General features: G+C 38.7%; 4 protein-coding genes across 4 annotated transcripts; 2 read left to right on the top strand and 2 right to left on the bottom strand.

Moving 5' to 3' along the window:
- The first annotated feature begins 467 nt into the window (after window positions 1-467).
- Window positions 468-2489, top strand: LOC141820042 (membrane magnesium transporter-like). The gene is made up of 4 exons (XM_074707322.1): window positions 468-647; window positions 753-805; window positions 964-1064; window positions 2160-2489. The coding sequence occupies exons 1-4, from the start codon at window positions 575-577 to the stop codon at window positions 2251-2253; spliced, it is 321 nt and encodes a 106-aa protein (XP_074563423.1). The 5' UTR covers window positions 468-574; the 3' UTR covers window positions 2254-2489.
- Window positions 2490-5773: 3284 nt separating this feature from the next.
- On the top strand, window positions 5774-13106 carry LOC141819917 (protein NUCLEAR FUSION DEFECTIVE 4-like). Its single transcript, XM_074707180.1, has 3 exons — window positions 5774-6252; window positions 6371-7236; window positions 12494-13106. The coding sequence occupies exons 1-3, from the start codon at window positions 5932-5934 to the stop codon at window positions 12972-12974; spliced, it is 1668 nt and encodes a 555-aa protein (XP_074563281.1). The 5' UTR covers window positions 5774-5931; the 3' UTR covers window positions 12975-13106.
- A 1386-nt stretch (window positions 13107-14492) lies between these two features.
- LOC141819920 (uncharacterized) lies at window positions 14493-17950 on the bottom strand. The gene is made up of 2 exons (XM_074707182.1): window positions 17091-17950; window positions 14493-14610 (listed from the first exon to the last, which is right to left on the bottom strand). The coding sequence occupies exons 1-2, from the start codon at window positions 17948-17950 to the stop codon at window positions 14493-14495; spliced, it is 978 nt and encodes a 325-aa protein (XP_074563283.1).
- Window positions 17951-19706: 1756 nt separating this feature from the next.
- LOC141819921 (thaumatin-like protein 1) lies at window positions 19707-21111 on the bottom strand. The gene is made up of 3 exons (XM_074707184.1): window positions 20979-21111; window positions 20218-20899; window positions 19707-19923 (listed from the first exon to the last, which is right to left on the bottom strand). The coding sequence occupies exons 1-3, from the start codon at window positions 21031-21033 to the stop codon at window positions 19761-19763; spliced, it is 900 nt and encodes a 299-aa protein (XP_074563285.1). The 5' UTR covers window positions 21034-21111; the 3' UTR covers window positions 19707-19760.

Here is a 21111-nt window from a genome sequence, read left to right as displayed (position 1 = left end):
TCATTTGTTTTGTTTATAAGTTTGTTTTTATAATCTAAATATCCAAATACCCAATTAATCCGGTAGCACTCGTGATAATTCGTTCAGCAGCCTACTTTCACGGTCAAAAATCCACTATAAAATAGGCTCTTGCCTCAATTGAGTTTTGAATCATTGAATCCACCAAACACCTTCTCCAGTGATCTTTATTTCTGCAAAGCAGAGTTTCCTTCTTTTCTTCAGTTCTATTGATATCAGAAATATCGATAGTTTAAATTCAATTATATAAATTGAGATATCTGTAGCCACATTCTACAAAATTTTAAAGGATGTTTTTGATGTTTTAAAAATGTTAGTGTTTTTTTTAATGGCAAATTTTAAGAATAAATGCAATTTCACGAAAATGCCGGTTCACCCTGACATTACTCCGGTCTAATTTCGCAAAATAAGGCAGGCCGATCGGTCCGACCGACACTCGACCATTGCAGCGTAACGAATCGAACCGCCTCCTCGCTTCTCCCCCAAATCCCAAATCCTGCTCTCCCAGTCGAGATCGAGATCGGCGGCAGAGAAGGGCGAGAAGAGCCTCGAGGAGATGAGATTCGGATTCATTGTGGGGATCCTCGGAGGCCTCCTCCTTTCTCACGCTGGCTATGCGACCATCCAGTGTAACAAGCAAATTTATCGGATTAGTCATTATTGTTTCTTGTACGATGTCTTGGATCTCATGGTTTGATTCATTCGCTTGTTTCGCTTTTCTATTTGTGATGTAGACAGAGGAATGCTGAAGATCGTGGAGGAAGAGTTCTCTTGTCCTCCAATGAACGTAAGATGCAGTTCCTTTCCCCTTTCCCTTTGGTATTCTTGTTAAATCCGCTCCTTCATTTGCTGATTTACAATTATATTTGTATGTCTTGGATCTGCGAGGCGTTTGATGTTCTTTACTTTCAGCTGCCTGTTCTGATTCCTCTGGAATTTGTTTAGGTTGTGATTGAACTACTATTGGGATTAGCTTTAAGCATCTGGGCAGCTCTTGCGTCTCCGTCAAAATTCAAATCAATACATCCGGATTCTGAAGAAAATAGGTATTTTACTACATTCACGAATCAGAAGAAAAATTAGTTTTTTGGCCAGTTCAACTAATTTTGCACATTATCTTCCTGAAATATTGAGATAAAATTTACTTCTTTAACTATGAGATAGTATTAATTTGTGGAACTAGATTGAGTTTGGTGTTTTCCTTCAACTAGATCGCAAGATATTCCTTTTCCTGACCAATCTAGAAGTTTACGAGCTAAATACCTCGTGTGTAAACAGAAATTGACATAGGAAAATTATCAAAGGACATATCTTTTTTAAAATTATTCTTCAGAATTGTAGGAGAATTTTTCCAATATTTTAGATAGAGTTATTCTCTATAATTATTTTATATTTAGTACCACATTTGGATAGAATTGATCTCTTAACTGTAGTAGAATGAGTCACATATTTCTGATATAAATATCTCATGCATGTACTATGAATGAAATATTAAGAAATCTTTTTCTTCTTTCCAAAACTCATTTGCCATAGTATTACATCCAAACCTATCTAAAGGTTGGGTGTGTTCTACCCCAATCCGCTTAGTGGTACTTGATAGTTTAATGTGACAAAGGAACATCCCCTCACCCACTCTACTACTGCAACATCTTAATTTTTGTTTCTCATCTCTTCTCGTTCAACTCCAATTCATTTTTCCATGTCAATATTTCTTCTGTTGAATTAAGGATTGTGTTATCAGTTGTATCATTAGATAATTCTGTCACCTTAGGATCCCACAAAAATGCTTGGATCATCCATAGGATAGGAGGAGTCTTTCAATCAAGTGGAGGCAATCTGAAAGCCTTTCATTGATAGTGCATTTATTCTGTGAAAGGCGCAGCATCAAATCAGTTTGTTTTTTTTTCTATGAAAGGTTCTTCTATTCTTTGTTAAAAGAAGGGGATTCCATGAGAATGGGCACCCTATATATCTACTGTATATCTCTATTAATCGCATATAAATTTCTTTGGAAAAAAATGATTGTGTTGGACACTTCTATCAACAATTATCTCGGTATTCATGCCTGAATCTGAGTAACATAGCTACTTGATATTTGTCTATGATGCTTGTAATAAATTGGTGTGTAAAATGAATTGTAGGGTTGTGTCCTTGCCGGCCAACTTGGATTTCATGATCTTCAATCACCGTGGTAAAGTGTTCCCATCCAACACAGAGTTCAAGTTGAAAAAGTAGGATCTTTTAGAGACCACGAAGAATCCAATGATTTCAGCTTTGATCAGACTCCACACAGTACAAGTCTCATATCGGAAACATGCACGGCACTTGAGATTTTTGCCTTTTGAAGTTTTGCTTCATTGCTATCTAGTTCTAAAGGCCAACATGTTTTGAATCTTGATTAGTTACTATTGCCATAAATGTAGTTTTGTCATCAATATTATGAAACTGAATCCTGTGCGTGAAACGTTGCATATGCTTTGGAAGATTTGCATTGGTTAGAATTTCTAAGTTTCAAAGATCTGTATTTGATTTCAAACATAAACTCATACACAAGATACACATACAACGTGAATTTTATACTGTGTATATATTTTTTTTGTTTGAATATTTCTATGAAATCCAAGATTAAAATTATTCATCTGTTGTGTGTTCAAATAAATAAATTAAAATTAAACTATTTTAAAAGACATTTGTTTTAACGACAAGTAAATTTGAACAAGTTCAATCTCGGCTTAACTCTACTATTGATAATATAAATAAACTGAGCAAAATCAGATTGCTCAAACTTGTTCCTCTGTCTTAACAAATGTACAACTCCTTGAATTAAGGTGGGTTTGCTTTCTTCGTTTTTTCAAAGAAATCCAAAACTATAAATAAAATAAAAAGAAAACTGAATCCTAACACTTCAGATCTTACAAATAAGGAGACGAACATCTCTAGGGAATAAACACACCTGGCTTCATTGCCTATTTTTGGCTTTAAACCTTTGCAAATGACAATAATATATATATATATAAGATATTTAGATGTCATGAGTCAATCAATTAATTTTTAGATGTCTAATCCGGTCTACATTCGGCAAACCAAATAGATTCAAAAAGTAAAGTGTGACTCTTGACATGACTTTTCAACGTCATTAGTTATTCAAACACCGCATACATATACTGGGTGAGTTTTAAACCCTGATTATTTGAAAGAAAAAAACCTTCCTACTTACCACCACACCAAGTCCTAGAGGGCGCAAATGACATCTTAACTTTTTTTGTACAAAGATAAATTGTATTAAAAGTCAGTCATGGATTTACATTTACATAGTAATCACTCAAAAATTGAAGGATATGTGTTTGGACCTTCCTAAACTTCCTATCTATATTTGGCACACCTCCTTCGTATTGATATCTATTGCGAGTTTGCCATATTAAGTACACCACTCCTTATATGCCTAAGTATTGAGCCTTGTTGAACATATTGCCTCCACAGAACCGCTAGTGGAAGACCTCCAACATCATCGTCGATGTGTTGATCACCTAGTTGATGTGCAATCAGCTTCTGACCTTGTCCCAAAGAGGCTTGCTAATGCCACGATTGAAGAAGAGGTGGTCTGATGTCTCAATCGCTCGTTGGCAAAGTGCACAGGTCTTGCATGCTACATATGGCAATCTGTCTTTGGTGCTTATCCTGCCGTTTGCAAGCAGCCAATCTGTGAACTGGTGATTTAGCATGATGTATGACTTCCACACAACGGATGACAATTCCTTTTTATTGACCATACGAAAGATCAGCATATTGCATATATCTTGTCGATCACTACGCAAGGGATGGATAAGATGGAAAGTCAAAAGCATTCGCATTCAATACCTTGTAGGATCGTCTTCACCAATTCAAGTTTGCCGACATAAGATAATGTTTGCTTAGCGAAAAAGCAAGCTTTCGCATGATTATCTTTGTCAAAGCTCCGTAGTTGTTAGTCCTTAGTCTCTCTGCTGCAAGGGGAATGTCAAGGTAGCGGAACAGAAAATAGCACTTTTGAAATCCAATGATCTCCAACAGCCTACTTGTGTGGTCGTTGACACTAGCAAGGAACAGATTAGATTTGTTGAGGTTCAGATAGAGCCCAACCTTGCCGCCAAAGTCCGCTAAGCAGTTTGCAATTGAGTTGATTGCGGATTCATCGACTTGGGCAAAGGGGAACAGATCGTCTACATAGGTCAAATGTGTAATTTTGATACCGACGCACATAGGATGATAGTGGTAGGCGGACACCATTGATGCAGTCTTGAGTGATCATGGCTGGTGGGAAACTTCCGTAGGGTTGAATCGGTCATTTTCAAAGATAGTCAATGAAGCTCATTGAGATTATCATTTTTTTTTTTTGAGTGATCTCAAGAAAACTTCCAAGCATAGTCCGAAGAGAAAATGGGAGAGCGGGTTTCTTGCCGCAGGCCCCTCCGCCCCTTGAAGAATCCATATACAGTCCTTAAAGAATCCATACACAGTCCCATTAATGCCCACCAAATAAGAGACGGCGGTTATACACTCTTCAACCCAGATTACATATTGCTACGGAGATCTAAATCGACAAAGGATAGCAGGCAAAAATGTCCAGTTCGCCATGTTGAAAGTCTTTTAGAGATCCACCTCGATGAAATTCTTTTCCGAGCGTAACTTTTACACACTATGTTACTTAATTCATAGCCTTACCGAAGGAATCCATGACTGGTCAGGGATCGCTATCCTCCTCAATGAACACATCTTGGGAGATAACGGGGAATATGACGATGGAGACAATTATCAATTAGTTTTTTTAAATATCAATTTAATTTAAAATTATACAATTTATATTAAAATCTGAAAAATAATATTGTAATTTTTATTGTTTGGGCTATACACGTAATCTCCAATTGCATGTTGAGTGGTAAATGATAAGGTTATCGATTCAATTTTCATGCGGAGTATTTTTTAACATCCGTGGTACTCTAACTATTGATGATATTGAACCGTTGGATCGTAAACATCTATGTTTATCGGACTTATCCTAATGGGCAATAAAAATTTTTTGTGAGATAAAACTGTTCACGTGTAAAATTAATCTAATGGTAAGATTGAATATCTGAATTATATATATATATATATATATATATTCACTCCCAATTCTAATTTAAATTTATATGTTTTTGAAAAGAACACTAGAATATATTAAAGGAAGCGACTCTTAAGATCTTTTCTTTTGTACCTCATAACAATGAATAAATTTTAATATTACAGTGGATTTAATTAATTACATACCAAGTGTACCATCCAGTTTGATGGTTGGCCTATAATTTTATTTTTTAAATTCTGATTTTATACGTTTTTATAGGGGATAATATCTATAAAATGGATGGGTCTAAGGATAACATCTAATTAAAATCCCAAATAATATTTGATAAAGTGAATTTAATGTGTTTTGTAAATTAGAGAAATATTGATTTTATTTTATTTCCGATAATTTTGTTTCTTTACCGTATTTTTTTTCTCCTGAGGTTTAGTTTCTGTGTTAGTCTTTAGTATTAAAATAGACATATACCAGAAAGGCAATTTTGCGTTTTTTTTGTTGTAAAAACAAAAATACCGAATACAATAGCACAAGAGGCGTAAGAGCAACGCCTGCCGTCAGGCGTCCGTAACCGCCTTGCCTCCTCGGGAAAAGGTGCGAAGACGCAGAGCAGAGTCTCTTTAATCGTCGGGTCCAATGTGTCCCCTTAAAATTAGCAAACCATTCTGCCCCTCTGGGCGGGCGTGCTTTTGATTCCGTCGGTAACTTGGTTCACGTTCACTAGCTTCTTTCAAACAAATCCCTCCTCCGCCCTTTCTTGCTCTATAATTAGCCCTTTCCCGCTGGGACAGAGAGAGAGAGAGAGAGAGAGAGAGACGATGGAGACCTGGGGCACGGCGACGGGGCGGTGGCTAGGGCTCGTCACGGCGGTGTGGGTGCAGTGCATCTCCGGCAACAACTACACCTTCTCTAACTACTCTGACGCCCTCAAGACGCTCATGGGGCTCACCCAGCTCCAGCTCAACAACCTCTCCGTCGCCAAGGACATCGGTAAGGCCTTCGGCATCCTCGCTGGCCTCGCCTCCGACCGTCTCCCCACCCCGATCATTCTCCTCATCGGCTCTCTCGAGGGCCTCGTCGGGTACGGCGGCCAGTGGCTAGTCGTGCGCCAATCCATTCGCCCCCTCCCATACTGGCAGGTACTACTACCGTCTCTACCTTCGTTCCGATCTGACTTCCTCAGTTCCTGACGAAGAATTTGGTCGAAGTTGTTGAGATCGCTTTGGTAATTTGGTTGCTTCCTTCGATCCCTCGCAGATGTGCATCTTCCTGTGCATGGGAGGGAACAGTACGACTTGGATGAACACGGCGGTGCTCGTAACGTGCTTCCGCAATTTTCGCCGGAACCGAGGGCCGGTGTCGGGGATTTTGAAGGGCTACGTGGGGCTCAGCACCGCCATCTTCACCGACATCTGCTCTGCCCTTTTCTCCGACGACCCCGCCTCGTTTCTCTTCCTGCTTGCGGTCGTCCCCGCCGCGGTTTGCACCACGGCGATGCTCTTCCTCCGTGAGTCACCGCCGGAGGACGTGGCGGCGGAGGACGACGGCACCGACGCACAGTATTTTGGGGTCATCAACGCGATGGCGGTGGTCATCGCAGTGTACCTGCTGGCCTTTGATCTCACAGGCAAACACGGACCGGTCGTCTCCAGGGTCTTTGCAGCGGTGCTGCTACTCCTGCTAGCGGCGCCGGTGGCGGTTCCGATTTACATAGCGCTAAAGTCGATTTGCAGATCGGGGATAGGTGAGAAAGCTGATGTGGAGGACGGAGGAGTAAGTGAGCCATTGCTGACGGCAGAGGCGGAGACGACGGAGGCAGAGGATAGTCATAGTCCGAGGCCGGAAGAGGCGGTGGTGGAGGAAAAGATTGAGAAGGGGAGGCGGCGGAGACCGGAGATCGGTGATGACCACACGATAGTGGAGGTGGTGAAGACGGTTGACTTCTGGGTCTTGTTCTTGTCGTTTCTATGCGGGGTTGGAACGGGGATGGCGGTGATGAACAACATGGGGCAGATGGGTACGGCAATGGGCTATGCGGATGTTTCCATCTTCGTCTCTATGCTCAGCATCTGGGGCTTTTTTGGGCGGATCGCATCCGGAACCATCTCGGAATACTTCATCAAGTACGTTCATTAATCACTGCATTAGTTACATCTCTTTTTATTTATTTCTATCCTTCTATCCATTTAATATCTAGTCGTTTTTGCTCATCGTTCATTAGTTTCCTACTTTGGATTATCGTTTTTGTTTTGCTCTGCGTTTTTGCTCTAGTAGGTCGATTTGATAGCTAATTTAATAAATTTAACTCAGGAATATACGGTAAGATTACTTAGATAGGCTTAGAATCATCATGTAGTAGATTAGATCCATGGATCAGTATCCCTTTGGAGAACAAGTGTTTTTAAACCCACGGTTAAACTAGGAGGAGGGTGTTAATTGGAAGGGAAAAAACAGAGACATGAGCAGAAATAGGTAGACTTGGTCTTTGCTAGAATCAGATTCAATAGCTCGATGATATGAATGTTCTTGTAACTGCCATATGCTAGGAGTTCCCATAGATGCAGTTTTTTTTTTTTTTCAAATTGTTCTAGTAATATTCAGAATAATATTTTTTTGTTTATTTGTTTAATTGATTTTGAAATCTTCATCTTAATTTTGTAAATAAGGATGATAATAATAATAATAATAATAATAGCTTTGGATAATTTCTGGTATTTATTTTTAGCTACTCAGAATATTTTACAAATAATTATAAATTGATGATATTTTTTGGGATTGGTGGGTCTTATTCGTTTGATATGTCAAAACTAATTGACCCATTGCCTAACCGATTTGAGAGAGCCATCTATTCGTTTTATTGTCTATTTATTTGTCGTCAAGTTCATTTTGCAAACACATCCTGTCGTTGTTCATTGTTTGCCTATACTTCTAGTGATAAAGTATGCTTCTATTTTGTATTTTGAGTCGAAGGTATATTGGATGAGGATTGCCAATAACTCTTAGGTACTTAGACTACGTAAATATCATTTTAAATATATAAGGTTGAACCCTAATCTTGGCCTTACCTGAAAAGGTAGTTAACACCCTGAAGGGGTGATTCAATGATCGATAATCATAGAATTGGAAAGGTGTATCAAATTAATAATCATGACCCGTGTCGCCATGATTACTTTGTTGGCCTAAGCTACCAACTTATGACGAGCTCACTATCCTAGTGAATGAGAAATAAATATTCAAAATGGTTCAAATAATGTAGTGTGAGGATACTGTGTTTTAGATGATAATTGTTGATAATCCGTAGTCTATTGGTAAGGTAATATCAGATAGGGTCAAGCTCTTATTTCGGCCTTATCACTTACTAAAATGATATTTTGACATCCCAACAACTTGCATGGTTGTTGACATCATCGCAGTTGGTAATCGAAGATGTTGATTTAATTTGTTTATTATGTACCTTTATTTTCAGAGTATTTTTCTCTCATTTTTTAAGTGACCGAATATGTTGACGTATAAATAGCCACTTATTAAATAAAATAGAAAATAGGTAGATAGTTGTCATTTGTCTTGATCTCAAAGTTCTAGTGATCACCATCAAAATCACTTTTTATACAAACTATTAGAGTAAACAAAACAAGCCTTACAATTTACTGTCCCTTGGTTTGCCATAAAATAAAAATGGCAAATAAATAGGCAGGTCACAGGTGCTTTGACAACTTCCTTTATCTTAAAAATCATAACCTGTTCGAGCCTTGGAATTATTCCAACCATTTGGGTTGTATTTTTTTTACCCTTAAAAGTTGAAGTAAACGAATCGGACACTTGGCTTAGGTTCTTAAATATATTGCAAAAATATTTCCGATCTTCTTGTCTTTTCTACAACTGGGGTGGGTAGGAGTGGTAGGCGTAGCAAAAGACAGGCTTGGCGCAAGTAGTCATGATTTTGTGCTTGTTTATCTACGAATTGACAATTGCAGCAAATGTTGCAACGGTGATCGTCGAATCTTGTGTGGACCGGCACCTTTTGTCTCTGTCTCATTCTGGGACAGAACATGCCTCTAAATCATGTCGTGCCTCTCCACTGATCTTTCACTGATTGGGTGTCTATTTGCGGATGAAAACTCTACACGAAGGTACTCGTTCATCCTAATATCTTCAGTTTCTATCGTCTCGCATGGTTGCTTGTGTTAGTCAAATCCAACTTTCTTGCAACATTAATTGCATGTCTCAGTCCATCTTTAACAAATTACTGTAGATTACTGTTGCATGTGTTAGTCCAATCGTCCAATACACGAAGGTAGTTGATTCTTTGTGCACATTTTCACCTCAATTTCTCTTTGAATGTCCTATTGTTCTTCACCGCCAGTCACTTTTATTCGCCCCTCTCCCTCTTCTCTTCCGTACTAGTCACGCCACTATAAATTCGACAGGTGGAATGTTGCCCAATTCTTTATCTTTTGAGCGGAGTGGTTTCGGTTGTCCTAGATTTTTTTTTCTTTTATAAGCCTGCCTACTTCTCTTGGACGTTTTTTTCTTTATAAGCATGGTTACGTCTCTTGGATTTTTTTGCTCCCTCATATAAATTCGTTAATTTTTCTTAGACATAACTGGCTTCAACATTAGTAGATGAGATCACGCAGGTGGCTTGAATCATGCTGCTTCTATTTGTGCCCGGGAGTTTCATGTCACGCAGTATAGATAGATTAGATAGATAGATAGAGATAGAGATAGAGAGAGAGGGGCCAGTGCAGAGGCCAGTACATGTGGTCCTTCACACCCGGCGTTGCATCACATTTGTTTCCAATAGTGATGCTTTTTGAATTTATTATTAAATTAAAATTTATTTTGTAAAATATAAAATATCTAACTAAATTGTCGCATAGGCATTGAGTCATTGATAATGAATATCTTGAATCATTCAAGGATAAGGGGATGATTTATTATCTAAAATCATAAATTCGACTTTCCTTTTGAATTGATTGATAAATAATTATATCAAAGTAAAACAGTTAATCTTTAAACTGATCAAATTAAGAAATAAATCTATTTGTGTGCCGTTTGATTTTTTTTCTGTTTTAAATGATAGGACATGGTTCTTTTTCGTTTTTCGTTTTTGCCTTTTCAGATCTGATCTTTATTTTTACTATTTCGTCTCTCTTTTAAAATGTCTTTTTTTTTTTTGTTTTTTTCCCGGACACAGTGCGAATGACTAGACGAGTGATATAAATAGGAGTATTTGGGTCGATTTCAACAAAAACATTTCCCTAACATGATTGATTCTGAAAAAAAATCTAGTGCGAGTGTTGTGTCATTTTGTGTTTTCATATTTACTTGATGGATAATAAACTTCTGCGTGGTCAAATTAAAGACATATCTTTTCCATATTGTCATATAGAAAATGATTTTCCACCTACCCTAGAAAACGATTGTCCAGCCATCGCTTTCCCAGTTGCTGAAGAGGTATGAAAAGGACAGAAATGAATCCAAAATGAAAAGAAAACCTCTAGGAAAAGTAGAGAAGGAAAAAAAAAAAGATAGGAAAGAAAAAATATCACTTGTGCTTTGCGAGCAAAGTCGCCTGCGATAACGTACAAGGTCGGTCGTCGCTGCGTATGGCAGCTGCGCGGCTGCACCCACAGCTAATGCCCGTGCAGGGCCGCTTGTGGCTCTCGTGGCCGTGCAGGGTCACTCGCGGCTCAAGGTGGGCAAAGCGCAAGAAAAAAATATATTTCGGTCATGAAGGAAAGTTGTTCCCAGGGAGGATAAAAAAATGTTTAGTTTTTATGAAATAAAACAATAGAGGATTTGGAAAACCAATTTTTATTTCTATCCTTCAAATAAATAGGTGGTTAGTTATACTCAAGTATTTTTAAAATACTTTTGATTTTTTTACTTTCTAGCTGTTAATTAAATATTCAAACATAGTTTGCAAATTGTACCAATTCTTTTATCTTTTGACTAACTGGGTTGTCCTATATTTTAACGTAGCTTGTGCACTGCTTATTCTTTTGTAGGCATACCTACTTCTCTTGGATTTTCCCCTCTTTGTATAAATTTGTTACCTTTTTTAAGACATAACTGGCTTCAACAATAGTAAGTGAGATAACGTAGGCGACATGATGTACCTTTTTAATTTTCTAACGAGTCCCGAATCATGCTGCTTCTATTTGTGCCTGACAGCCTGAGAGGAGTAAGACATCAGAGCTGCTGCTTATATCACTGAAGAAGATCAAAAATTTATATATATAAAAAAAACACTAGGCCAGTACCCGTGGTCCCATCTAATTAAATATAAAACATCTATTTTAATTAGGACCAAGTTCGTGTTTTTCTTTTTTGCCTTAGTGCATCAGATCGGATAAGATCGTTGTTTTTGACTATTTCGTCTCTCCTAAAATATGTCCCTTTTCATATTGTCACATAGAAAATGATTTCCCACCCGCCTAGTGACGGTACGTTTGATGCATCGCTTTCTTCTCACGCCTTACTGTCTATGATAGTTGAGTTTTTATTACTATAGTTTTTTAAATATACTTTTGATAGTTTTACAGTTTTACTACTAAGTTGTGCATTTAAATATTCAAACAGTGTGCCCACATTTTCTTGCCTGTCCCAAATTTTATTGGAAGATAAAAAACTTATATATAGTTCAAAAATGTTAGACGACTCTCTATATAAACTGTATATTATATTTTGAGAGTTGTAGAAAACTTGTACTAGTTGTTGATGTTTATAACATGTGACAATATGCTAGATGGGATGACTTCTTATCCGTCTTACAGACCAGATTGAGCATTCTCAACTCGGCTTAGATTTTTTTTTTTTTTTTGTTTAGGAATGACGGTGAGACGCACGTATAGTTGTTTATTTATTCATATTTTAGACCTACTTGTCCGGACAATGGATGACCCTGCCTGACCCATTCAAGTGCATTCATTATCATTTTAAATGGATTTGGGTATTCGATTTAAATGGGTATGCATCCATTATCATTTTAAATGCTCAGTGATAGGTCCGTTTTAGTAACTCTATAGTTGCTACCCAAATAGATTTAATTGAGTCGAGCAGTTGTCAACATTAATGTGTGTACATAATATGTTTGATAGGATTTGGCCATTAGATTTAAGTTAATGTATCATCTCATTTGCTTTTTGATTAATGATTCCGCTTTATTAAAGTATCTCACATATATATGTTTTTGGTTAAATTCAATCATAATCAACATGAAGATATATGATACACTAATTTGCGTGATCGGATATGTGATCTACATAGGAATAGTTTCTATTCTGAAATAAAATCTCCATGTTTGTAATTTAATATTTCTCAGTTTTTATGGTTGACGGTCGTTGATGTACATACTCTACCCCAACAAACTTGCAGGAAGCATGCGACACCTAGACCCGTATGGAATGCGGCCTCGCAATTGCTAATGGCCGCCGGCTATGTGGTGATGGCTATAGGCATGCCGGGCTCCCTCTTCATCGGCTCCATGGTGGTGGGCTTGTGCTACGGTGTTCGTCTTGCAGTCTCAGTGCCGATGGCGTCGGAGCTGTTCGGGCTCAAGTACTACGGCCTCATCTACAACATTCTCATCCTCAATCTTCCCCTCGGCTCCTTCCTCTTCTCCGGCCTGCTCGCCGGCATCTTGTACGACGCTGAGGCCACGAAGACGGAGGGCGGGGCTAATACCTGCGTGGGAGCGCACTGCTACCGGATGGTCTTCGTGGTGATGGCCTTCGCTTGCCTCGTCGGCTTCGGGTTGGATGTGTTGCTGGCGTACAGGACCAAGGAGCTTTACCGGAAGATCTATTCGAACAGGAGGGCGAAGAACACGAAAGCTGCTGTGTCTGATCGCCACTGATGTTGTGATTCTTTCCTAGGGTATCTATATTCCTTTTTGTGCTATTTTGTATATGATTTTAATATGCTCTGTTTAAGATGCCGCGATTTTGTTTTAAACATTTGAAAATGGCGATGAAGGGAATGTTTACTCACTTCATATCAAGCCTATATATGATGAACATATAAGTTAAATATAATTATTGTTAGCCTAAAGCAGAGTCCGGCGATTGAAACTATTTCTGTTTCCAATTTTGATGTTTTAAAAAAAGTTGAAAAAGGAATTCATGCTTATCTTGTTTATTTTCTGTATAATAAAATTTATTTTTATGAATTAATCTTGTTCTCATCAACAATGGGGGAAAAAAATTAACGTCAGTTTCTTTAAAATACAATTATTTTAGATTTTATACATTAAAACCAAAATGCAACTTCTGCCACGCTCTTGTTTTAAAATTAAATGATAAAATATTACAATTCGCGGGGTATGTTTAAATTAACGGTTTCCTATTTAAAATTTTATATTAAAATATTGGTCAAAATCGGCAAATTGGACTCATGGTTTGGCTGCATATTTTTACAAAGCGGAAATAATTTTTTTAAACAACAGTTCGGCTTATATTCACTGTTACTGTACACTATTTATATTAAAGTTAGGTTAAGCTATACACTAAAATATGAAATAGAGTAAAAGAACAAGGATAGCAAAGCAACAAGCTTACATCAATTGTTATTTGTATGGGTGAGATCGAGTTGAACAGTATCATTTTCCAATCCTGTAAAGTCAACCACAATATTGAGACAATTAAATTTCTTATACATTGAATCAACTATTATGCAAACTTCAAAGAAAAAAAAACATGATGCGAGAAAGTAGCTCCAGTTCCGGGTTGTTTTGGTGGAATATTGAGGTATTTCATTAGTTGGTAATCGATTTCTATTTCATGAGTGCATTGAAAAAGTTTCGATAAACGATATGGATAAAAGAGAAAAAGGGAAAGAAAAATTTAGGCAAACCCTGACCAGAAGAGTCCTTCCTAGTGAACGAAAGTACAAAAGCCCATCATGCACCGACTATTCGATCCAAATTAAACAAGAGTTCTGAATTCCGTAGATTAGTGCTAAAAGATTATAAAACATAGTGTAGTAATAGCTAGATCAACAAGCAAATGACTAACCCACAACAAAGTGAAAGCACAAGTTCAAAGAAGAGATGGCACAAACCGCACATACCTTGTTAGAAAGGTCGAAAGCTTCATCCACTTTCCCAGTGACACCGTGCACGGAAATTCTAGTCATGTCAAATCAGCTGATGAAAGGGAAGGATGTTATCATGTATTGGAAACCTTTTAAACGGAACACTTTGTATAAGCCACATACCATATCTCGCTATTAAATTCAGAAGATGCCTTTGGATCATTCTGGTCTATTCCAGACGCAATGTCTTCCTTCAAGCCAGCATTATGATGAGGTAAGTTGCATTAGTAGCTAAATAACGAATGAAAATATGTATTTATATATACAAAAGGGAATGCGTTGCTTAGTTAGCTACCGATGATTTTTCTGCAATCCATTCTGGAACATTTTCAGTAAGATGACTGATGTACAATTCCATGGCAACCTCTGGATCCATGTTCCCCAATCTTTGCCAAGCATGCCTACCACAGTAAGAAAGGTATCCTCCATCATATATGTTTTTGCACACAGCTACCTACTAGTAAAAGGATGGACAACATTCTGAAATAGAAATTAGAAAAGGTGCGATAGTCGTGTTACATCGTCCTCTTTGTAAGCAAGAGACTAAAGCACAAAGAAAGTAAACATGATTTGCAAGCATGATTTTTTCCCCCCTAGAAAATCGAATCTCAAAGAAAAAAAACCAGGAATGACGGAAAATTTTCAAGAATGTGGTGACAAAATTTGGTTGGTTACATGGGTACAGAAAAATCAAGTGATTATCCTTGAAAAAAATATTTAGTTGTGAGGCAGTAACTCAAACAAGATAGACAGTCCCACAGTGGGCTTTCTCATTAGGAAATACGGAGAGCAGCTTCACAAGCTTCCCCCCTCTCCTATCGACACTATTAGAATTTTCATTTATGGGAAAATACTTTCACCTTTTAACAAAGCATGGTTGCGTCATTTATTTCCACATAAAGATTTGAGAATCACCAGAAGACAAAATAAAGCTTAACACTTTGATAACACCAATTCACCGATTTCATGAATCATATCCCTCCAAGCTATGATTGAAATTCACATCTATAGGGTCTAGATAAATTTTACATTAGCTGCCACTTTGTCAAGAGCTAACATAACCCATTAACTTAATTTTGAATTTGCGAATTGCATCAGCCACTATAGGTTCCCATGACACCACAGAAGATTTGAATGGTCTACACATAAAATTTGGCTGCAGAGTTTAACTGAGTTGTCCCATCTACACTATTAAGTTTAATTAAATCTATTATTAAGAAGAAAACAGAAAAGAGAAAACTTAGCAGTAGTATGTGAATAGACACTTATAACACCGCTATCTAGCACCAACATTTGCACCAAACACAGTCATAAAAAGAATAATTAGGCATGCTATTCCAAAACTAATTGATATACTAAATAATTAGGTCTGTTAAAGCAGGAAACTTAAAACTTAACAGTAGTATGTGAATAGACACTTATAACGCCGCTATCTAGCACCAACATTCGCACCAAACACAGTCATAAAAAGAATAATTAGGTCTGCTATTCCAAAACTAATTGATATACTAAATAATTAGGTCTGTTAAAGGAGGAAACTTAAAAGTTAACAGTAGTATGTGCATAGACACTTATAACGCCGCTATCTAGCACCAACATTTGCACCAAACACAGTCATAAAAAGAATAATTAGGTCTGCTATTCCAAAACTAATTGATATATCTAAATAATTAGGTCTGTTAAAGGAGGAAACTTAAAACTTTGCCATTGGTGAGATACTTGAACCAGCTCTTCAAGATTTGATCAAATAAGATGAGTATATTTAATAGATTCAACACAGATTTCATTGGTATGTTTCATGTTCAGCCAGGTAAACAATTACAATGGTTTCTCAGTCAGTTATCTGCATAATCATACAAGATGAATATGTCTGGTAGGTTCAATAAGATTTTTATTAGACAATTTTATATTGACAAAATTAAACATTTACTAAGGTTTCATCAATCAAAGGCTAGCCTTAGTTGCCTACATGATCATACAAGATGAGTATACCTGATAGATCCAATTAAGATTTTTTATTAGCCTATTTCATATTGGCCCAATTAAACAATCACAGATGTTTCAACAGTCATGGTCTCGCCGTAGTTGCCCACATGATCATACAAGATTGAGCATATTAGATAGGTTCAATACTGATTTTCATTGGCCAGTTTCATGCTAATCCAGTTAAATGATTGCAAAGGTTTTTTTTTATTACTCACGGTTCAATCTTGTCTACATGATCATAAAAGATGATTATACTTTACACAGATTTTCAAAGCACTATTTCATGTTGACCCTGTAATTTCATCAGTCATGCTCTATCCTTGGTTGTCTTCATGATCATTCAAGATGAGTATATTTGATAACTTGGATACAGATTTTTCATTGGCTCGTTTCATGTTGAGCCAATTAAACAATTACATCTGAACAAAAAAGGATGCATTCAAGAGAATATGTTCTAACAGAACAAATTTTTTTCAGTTTCTTCAACTAAGTTAATTGAATTAGTTGGCAAAAGATTAATCTCCTTATGCATCAAACTTAACTGCATTTTGATTGCATTTCAAAATTCATTCGAAGTAGAAGATCATAATATATATATATATATATATATAGGAACCTCAAACTGAGATCACCAGGATGTTTTACCATGTTTTAAATTTCTATAACCTACCTACTTGTTTTGAAAAAAAGTTCTCACTCCAAACTCCAGTGAGATCCATCAGGCTTCCTAGGGACAACATAGCATGCCCCATTCCTCATCCTTAAGAGAAACATGATAAGGATAACACATGACGGCTAAGAAAACATAAAACCTTGAAAAATTTCAGCACTAAATATATTAACACTTCAATATTGTAAAAGTGTTTAACTAAAGAAGCGACGTTATAGATCATACCATTTTGAGCGAGAAGAAACCTTCAATGCCATGGGTTGTAGCTCATAGCATGGACCTTCAATCGCAACCTTGCGGAGTCCATACAGCTGCATCTGCAACTCGTTACTCAGTCTCAACACTGCATCCATGCCGTTATTTGTATCGACAAAATGGGTCGCAACTCTGAACAATTTTTCCACATCACTCAACTCGATCCCTTCCCACTCATCGTCACAGTGCAACAAAGATGCTCCTCTCGTCTCACTCAATTCCCTAGCATCTACCTTCCCTTTCGCATCGCCTTCAGTCGGTTCCACAACTTTCTCGCCCTCTTTTTCACCACCCTCTTCATGCTTGACCAAATCATCATTACCTCTACCAACGTCCACCCTCTTATCCTCTTTTCTTCCGAAAGACTCTTGCGAGCATAGAACGTCCAGATCACCCTCCTTGTTAACATCCTTCTCGAATCCAACCTCACAAATCTCTCGGACGATCATCCTCTGCTCACCGAGATCGGGTGGCGAGGGAACACCACCTGATGCGCTGGCTTCGCCCCGGGTCTTAGCGCCACCCCGTTTGCTCCTACTCGGTCGGTCGGAGCTAACGACCGCAGCGGAGGCGGTCGGAGGCACTGTCGACCGAGGCCTTAAATCGCCGACCGTCGACTCCTGGTTCTTCGTCCGTCTCCTCCGCCTTGGCCGATCCTTGCGCGGCGACGGCGAGGTGAGTGCGGCGGTCGCGGGCACTGGGGGCATCCCGATCTCGGTCAAGCGGGGAGCGGCAACCGGCTCCTCGTGCTTGTAAGCGAAGTAGACGACGACCACGGGCAGGAAAATGCTGATGAAGAAGAGGAAGGAGATGAACCAAGGATCGGCCATGGCTTCCTCCTCCGATCTCCTAATCCGTGTTGGCTTGCGCTCCAAGGCAGTCAGGAGGAAAACAAAGATATTTATAGGAGAAGAGACACAAGGTCGGTGGTTGGCATTTCAAATTCAACAGAAGAGAAGAAGCGAAACGAAGAAGAGCGCCAAAGAACATTCTTACCTTCGGTGCCAGCTAAACTTATCAATTCTTCTCCTACTAATTTACCAGATCCCATCACGATACCTTCATTTCTATTGGCTAACTTAGTTGGACCCACTCGTCGCTTGCTAGCACAAGTAAGGTGACGCCGCATGGTTTACCTTCAAAGGCATTCTTAACATTAGTGGAGCCCACATTGGTCGCTGGAAGAGACATAACGATACATTTGTTTTCAGAATTTCCATTTTGGGAAAATACTATAAATAAAAAAATAATTACTAATTTCAAAATTAATTTTAGCTGGAAATAATTCTATTTAAGAAAAAACGGGTTCCAAAATCCGTCCAAAACTCAAGCTCACATAAGTTAACTCATGTTAATCAAAGTGTCGAAAATAATAAGATAAGCCCTCATTGAACTCTTGCAAATAAGTGAAAATCGACACTAGATCATAGTCCACTGAGGGGTTTTAATCCCCGGGGCCATGGTACTGCGGTAGGACATCGATTTTTTCTTACCGAGGTTGTCACCCAGGCATCACGCCTTCTATCCCCAACTACGGTGTATTTTTTTTTTCTTGAAGACGGATCACAATCAAAGGAGGCTGGGTATCTGAGATGGCCGTTGCGTGCGCTTCCGATTTACCCTGATGGCTGGCCGGAAACTTTCATGGGATTGGACCGGTCACCCCCATGCCCCTAGGGATTGAGTTAATGCGACTAAATTAAAACCCTTCTTTCTCTATTATCTTGGTCTCAATGAATTTATTTTAAAAGATAAAATTAAGGGAAATGTTGTCTCGATAATTTTGAATTGTTTTTTGGGGGTAAGTAGTTTTAATTTGGTAAAATTAGAGTAAGTCCGACTCATGAACACAACCAACTTAGTCGTTAGAAGTGAGTACGTGTAATAGTTTATGACCTATTAATGTGAATTATATCGATTGTGAGAATGGTAAATTAACTTATCGAATAATTGATGGACTAAATAAAATGAATAAATGGAGAATACGAATCCTACCGAAGCCATTAGGAGTTAGGACACATCTAATACCTTCTCTTTTATATCATCTTCAAACAAGGAATGAACCTCTCATTTTCAAACAAGAAAAAATAAAGTGATGCTTTTGAAGTCCTTTGACCATAAATTAATAATTAAAGTTAGACCGAATGATATTTTCTTTTTTTATGAAATTTCTAAGTCCATAAGCACAATTTCCACTTGCGATATATCACGACCATGGCTTACTCGTGAGATTGCAATAGTTGTTGCGAGCGAGCTAGTTTGTAAGTTTATGATCAACTAGTGGCCTAGTCATAACGATCACTTGCCACTGATTGAGAACTTATTGGTTGTCGACTATGAGCTATTATTTTCTATCTTTCGATTAACACAAGTAAACTAAGGACTTCTCTTTACTTTTTCCTTCCCTTTTTTACACAATGATTTATTTTTCTGCATCCCTTTATTAGGAAGGATTAGGTTTAGAAGAAGGATCCCTTCTCGATTCTTTGATAAAATTAGTATAAAGAGGGCTTTTATGTAAAATATCTTATTGTTTTATCATTCTTGGAAGGTAATAGCGTCTTGAAAAAAACAATGTAACCAAACTTCTTCAGGGCTGAAATGAAATTTTGCCTAATTGTCAAACAAACAGCTACACCCTCAAAATAAGGAAAAATACAGAAGGAGGCTTGTGATTGAATAAACTATTTCTTTCCTTCTTGCTATTCTCGAGGGGTTGGCGTTGCCGATAGCGAGGCTTGCGAGCCACGACTCATCTTCTTCTTCCATTTTTGGAGGGGTATTATTTTTGATGGATTTTTGACTGCAAATTAATAATGATCAAAAAATAATATTTCATATTTTTTATGTATTTATTATTTGACCTAATGATATGCACTCTGAGCAATTTTGAGAATTAATTCTTTGATTTTCAAAGGTGCAGAAGGTAAAAAAGAAATAAAATCATTTCAATTCCTGAAGTTTATTATTTTTATATTTATTAAAGTTTTTAAATCATCAAAATACTTTGCAATATAATTCTAAAATTTTCTACGCGGATTTTTGAAATAAACAAAATTGTAAGTACTAAAGTGAAATTATCAAAGTAAAGTAATACCTTGCGGAGGATTCGGGGCAGAAGGTGATGGAATAGGCCTGCGCTCCTCCGGCGGCGGCGACGGCGCAGGTGAAGGTGGAGGTTGCGTCGTCGAAGGCGTAGCTGTAGGACCGTGGGCACGCCGCCTTGAACATCTGCGCGTACGGCGACGGACGGCACGTTTCCGGGTTCCCGTACTCCCCGCTGCAACAGAACTCCGCCCGCCCGAACGCGTCGCAAGCGCTCCGGCACGCAGCACCATCCCCCGCCCGGAGCTCTGCCGGGCACCTCCGGTTTATGTCCGCTGCGCAACCCGTCGACGGGCACTCCCCGCCCGCCGCTTCCACCACCACCGGCAGGTTGTACCCATCCACCAGGCTCACGTCGTAGAAATCCTTCTCCCCGCCGAGCGTGAACTCGACCAGAGTGGCGGGTGGCGCCGCCCCCGAACCAGTGCACTCCACCCTACTAGTCCCACAGTCGCCGGTGCCGCAGGAACCGTTACCGTAAACGTCGAAAACACAGCCGGTGCGAGCCCAGAAGCGGCCGGACCAACCGGAGGGGGCGTAAAGGGACCTGCTTTCGCCCGCGGCGAGCTCGAATCCGGTGCTCTCCAGCGGAGAACTTCCGGAGCTCGACAGGACGCCCGGCCAAATGGTGTCGCCGCAGCGGTTCACGAAGGTGAACGTCGCCGCGCCTTCCCCTGCGCAATCAAACCACGAATTCCGCCATTAAAATCGCAGCCATTTCGACTCAAGCCCTCCACAAAATCCACAAATTACCTGAAACAAATCGCAGAAACAGAACAGCGAAGAAAAGGATCGGATGGCGAGACATTGAGTGATCGTCGATCGCGAATGATTAAGAAGCAGCAAAGATTAATTGGTTCGGAAGGCGATGAAGAAGGGAAGGAAG

Source organism: Curcuma longa, unplaced genomic scaffold (assembly GCF_044706935.1).
Source record: "Curcuma longa cultivar G26 ecotype Majalengka, Jawa Barat unplaced genomic scaffold, ITB_CL_G26_1.1 utg2646_np1212_2152390_RagTag, whole genome shotgun sequence".
Classification (NCBI taxonomy): domain Eukaryota; kingdom Viridiplantae; phylum Streptophyta; class Magnoliopsida; order Zingiberales; family Zingiberaceae; genus Curcuma; species Curcuma longa.
The sequence above is the reverse complement of the archived record's forward strand: the minus strand, read 5'-3'. Positions and strand labels throughout refer to the sequence as shown.

What these genes read in the sequence shown, in the direction of transcription:
- LOC141820042 (XM_074707322.1), top strand. Translation starts at nt 575, where the DNA reads ATGAGATTCGGATTCATTGTGGGGATCCTCGGAGGCCTCCTCCTTTCT. An exon ending in TGGCTATGCGACCATCCAGT is followed by an intron (nt 648 to 752) that starts GTAACAAGCAAA and finishes TTTGTGATGTAG; the next exon opens with ACAGAGGAATGCTGAAGATC. An exon ending in TCTCTTGTCCTCCAATGAAC is followed by an intron (nt 806 to 963) that starts GTAAGATGCAGT and finishes GAATTTGTTTAG; the next exon opens with GTTGTGATTGAACTACTATT.
- LOC141819917 (XM_074707180.1), top strand. Translation starts at nt 5,932, where the DNA reads ATGGAGACCTGGGGCACGGCGACGGGGCGGTGGCTAGGGCTCGTCACG. An exon ending in GCCCCCTCCCATACTGGCAG is followed by an intron (nt 6,253 to 6,370) that starts GTACTACTACCG and finishes GATCCCTCGCAG; the next exon opens with ATGTGCATCTTCCTGTGCAT. An exon ending in ATCTCGGAATACTTCATCAA is followed by an intron (nt 7,237 to 12,493) that starts GTACGTTCATTA and finishes ACAAACTTGCAG; the next exon opens with GAAGCATGCGACACCTAGAC.
- LOC141819920 (XM_074707182.1), bottom strand. Translation starts at nt 17,950, where the DNA reads ATGGCCGATCCTTGGTTCATCTCCTTCCTCTTCTTCATCAGCATTTTC. An exon ending in GTTTCTTCTCGCTCAAAATG is followed by an intron (nt 14,611 to 17,090) that starts GTATGATCTATA and finishes TTACTGTGGTAG; the next exon opens with GCATGCTTGGCAAAGATTGG.
- LOC141819921 (XM_074707184.1), bottom strand. Translation starts at nt 21,033, where the DNA reads ATGTCTCGCCATCCGATCCTTTTCTTCGCTGTTCTGTTTCTGCGATTT. An exon ending in GTTTCTGCGATTTGTTTCAG is followed by an intron (nt 20,900 to 20,978) that starts GTAATTTGTGGA and finishes TTGATTGCGCAG; the next exon opens with GGGAAGGCGCGGCGACGTTC. An exon ending in TGCCCCGAATCCTCCGCAAG is followed by an intron (nt 19,924 to 20,217) that starts GTATTACTTTAC and finishes ATTAATTTGCAG; the next exon opens with TCAAAAATCCATCAAAAATA.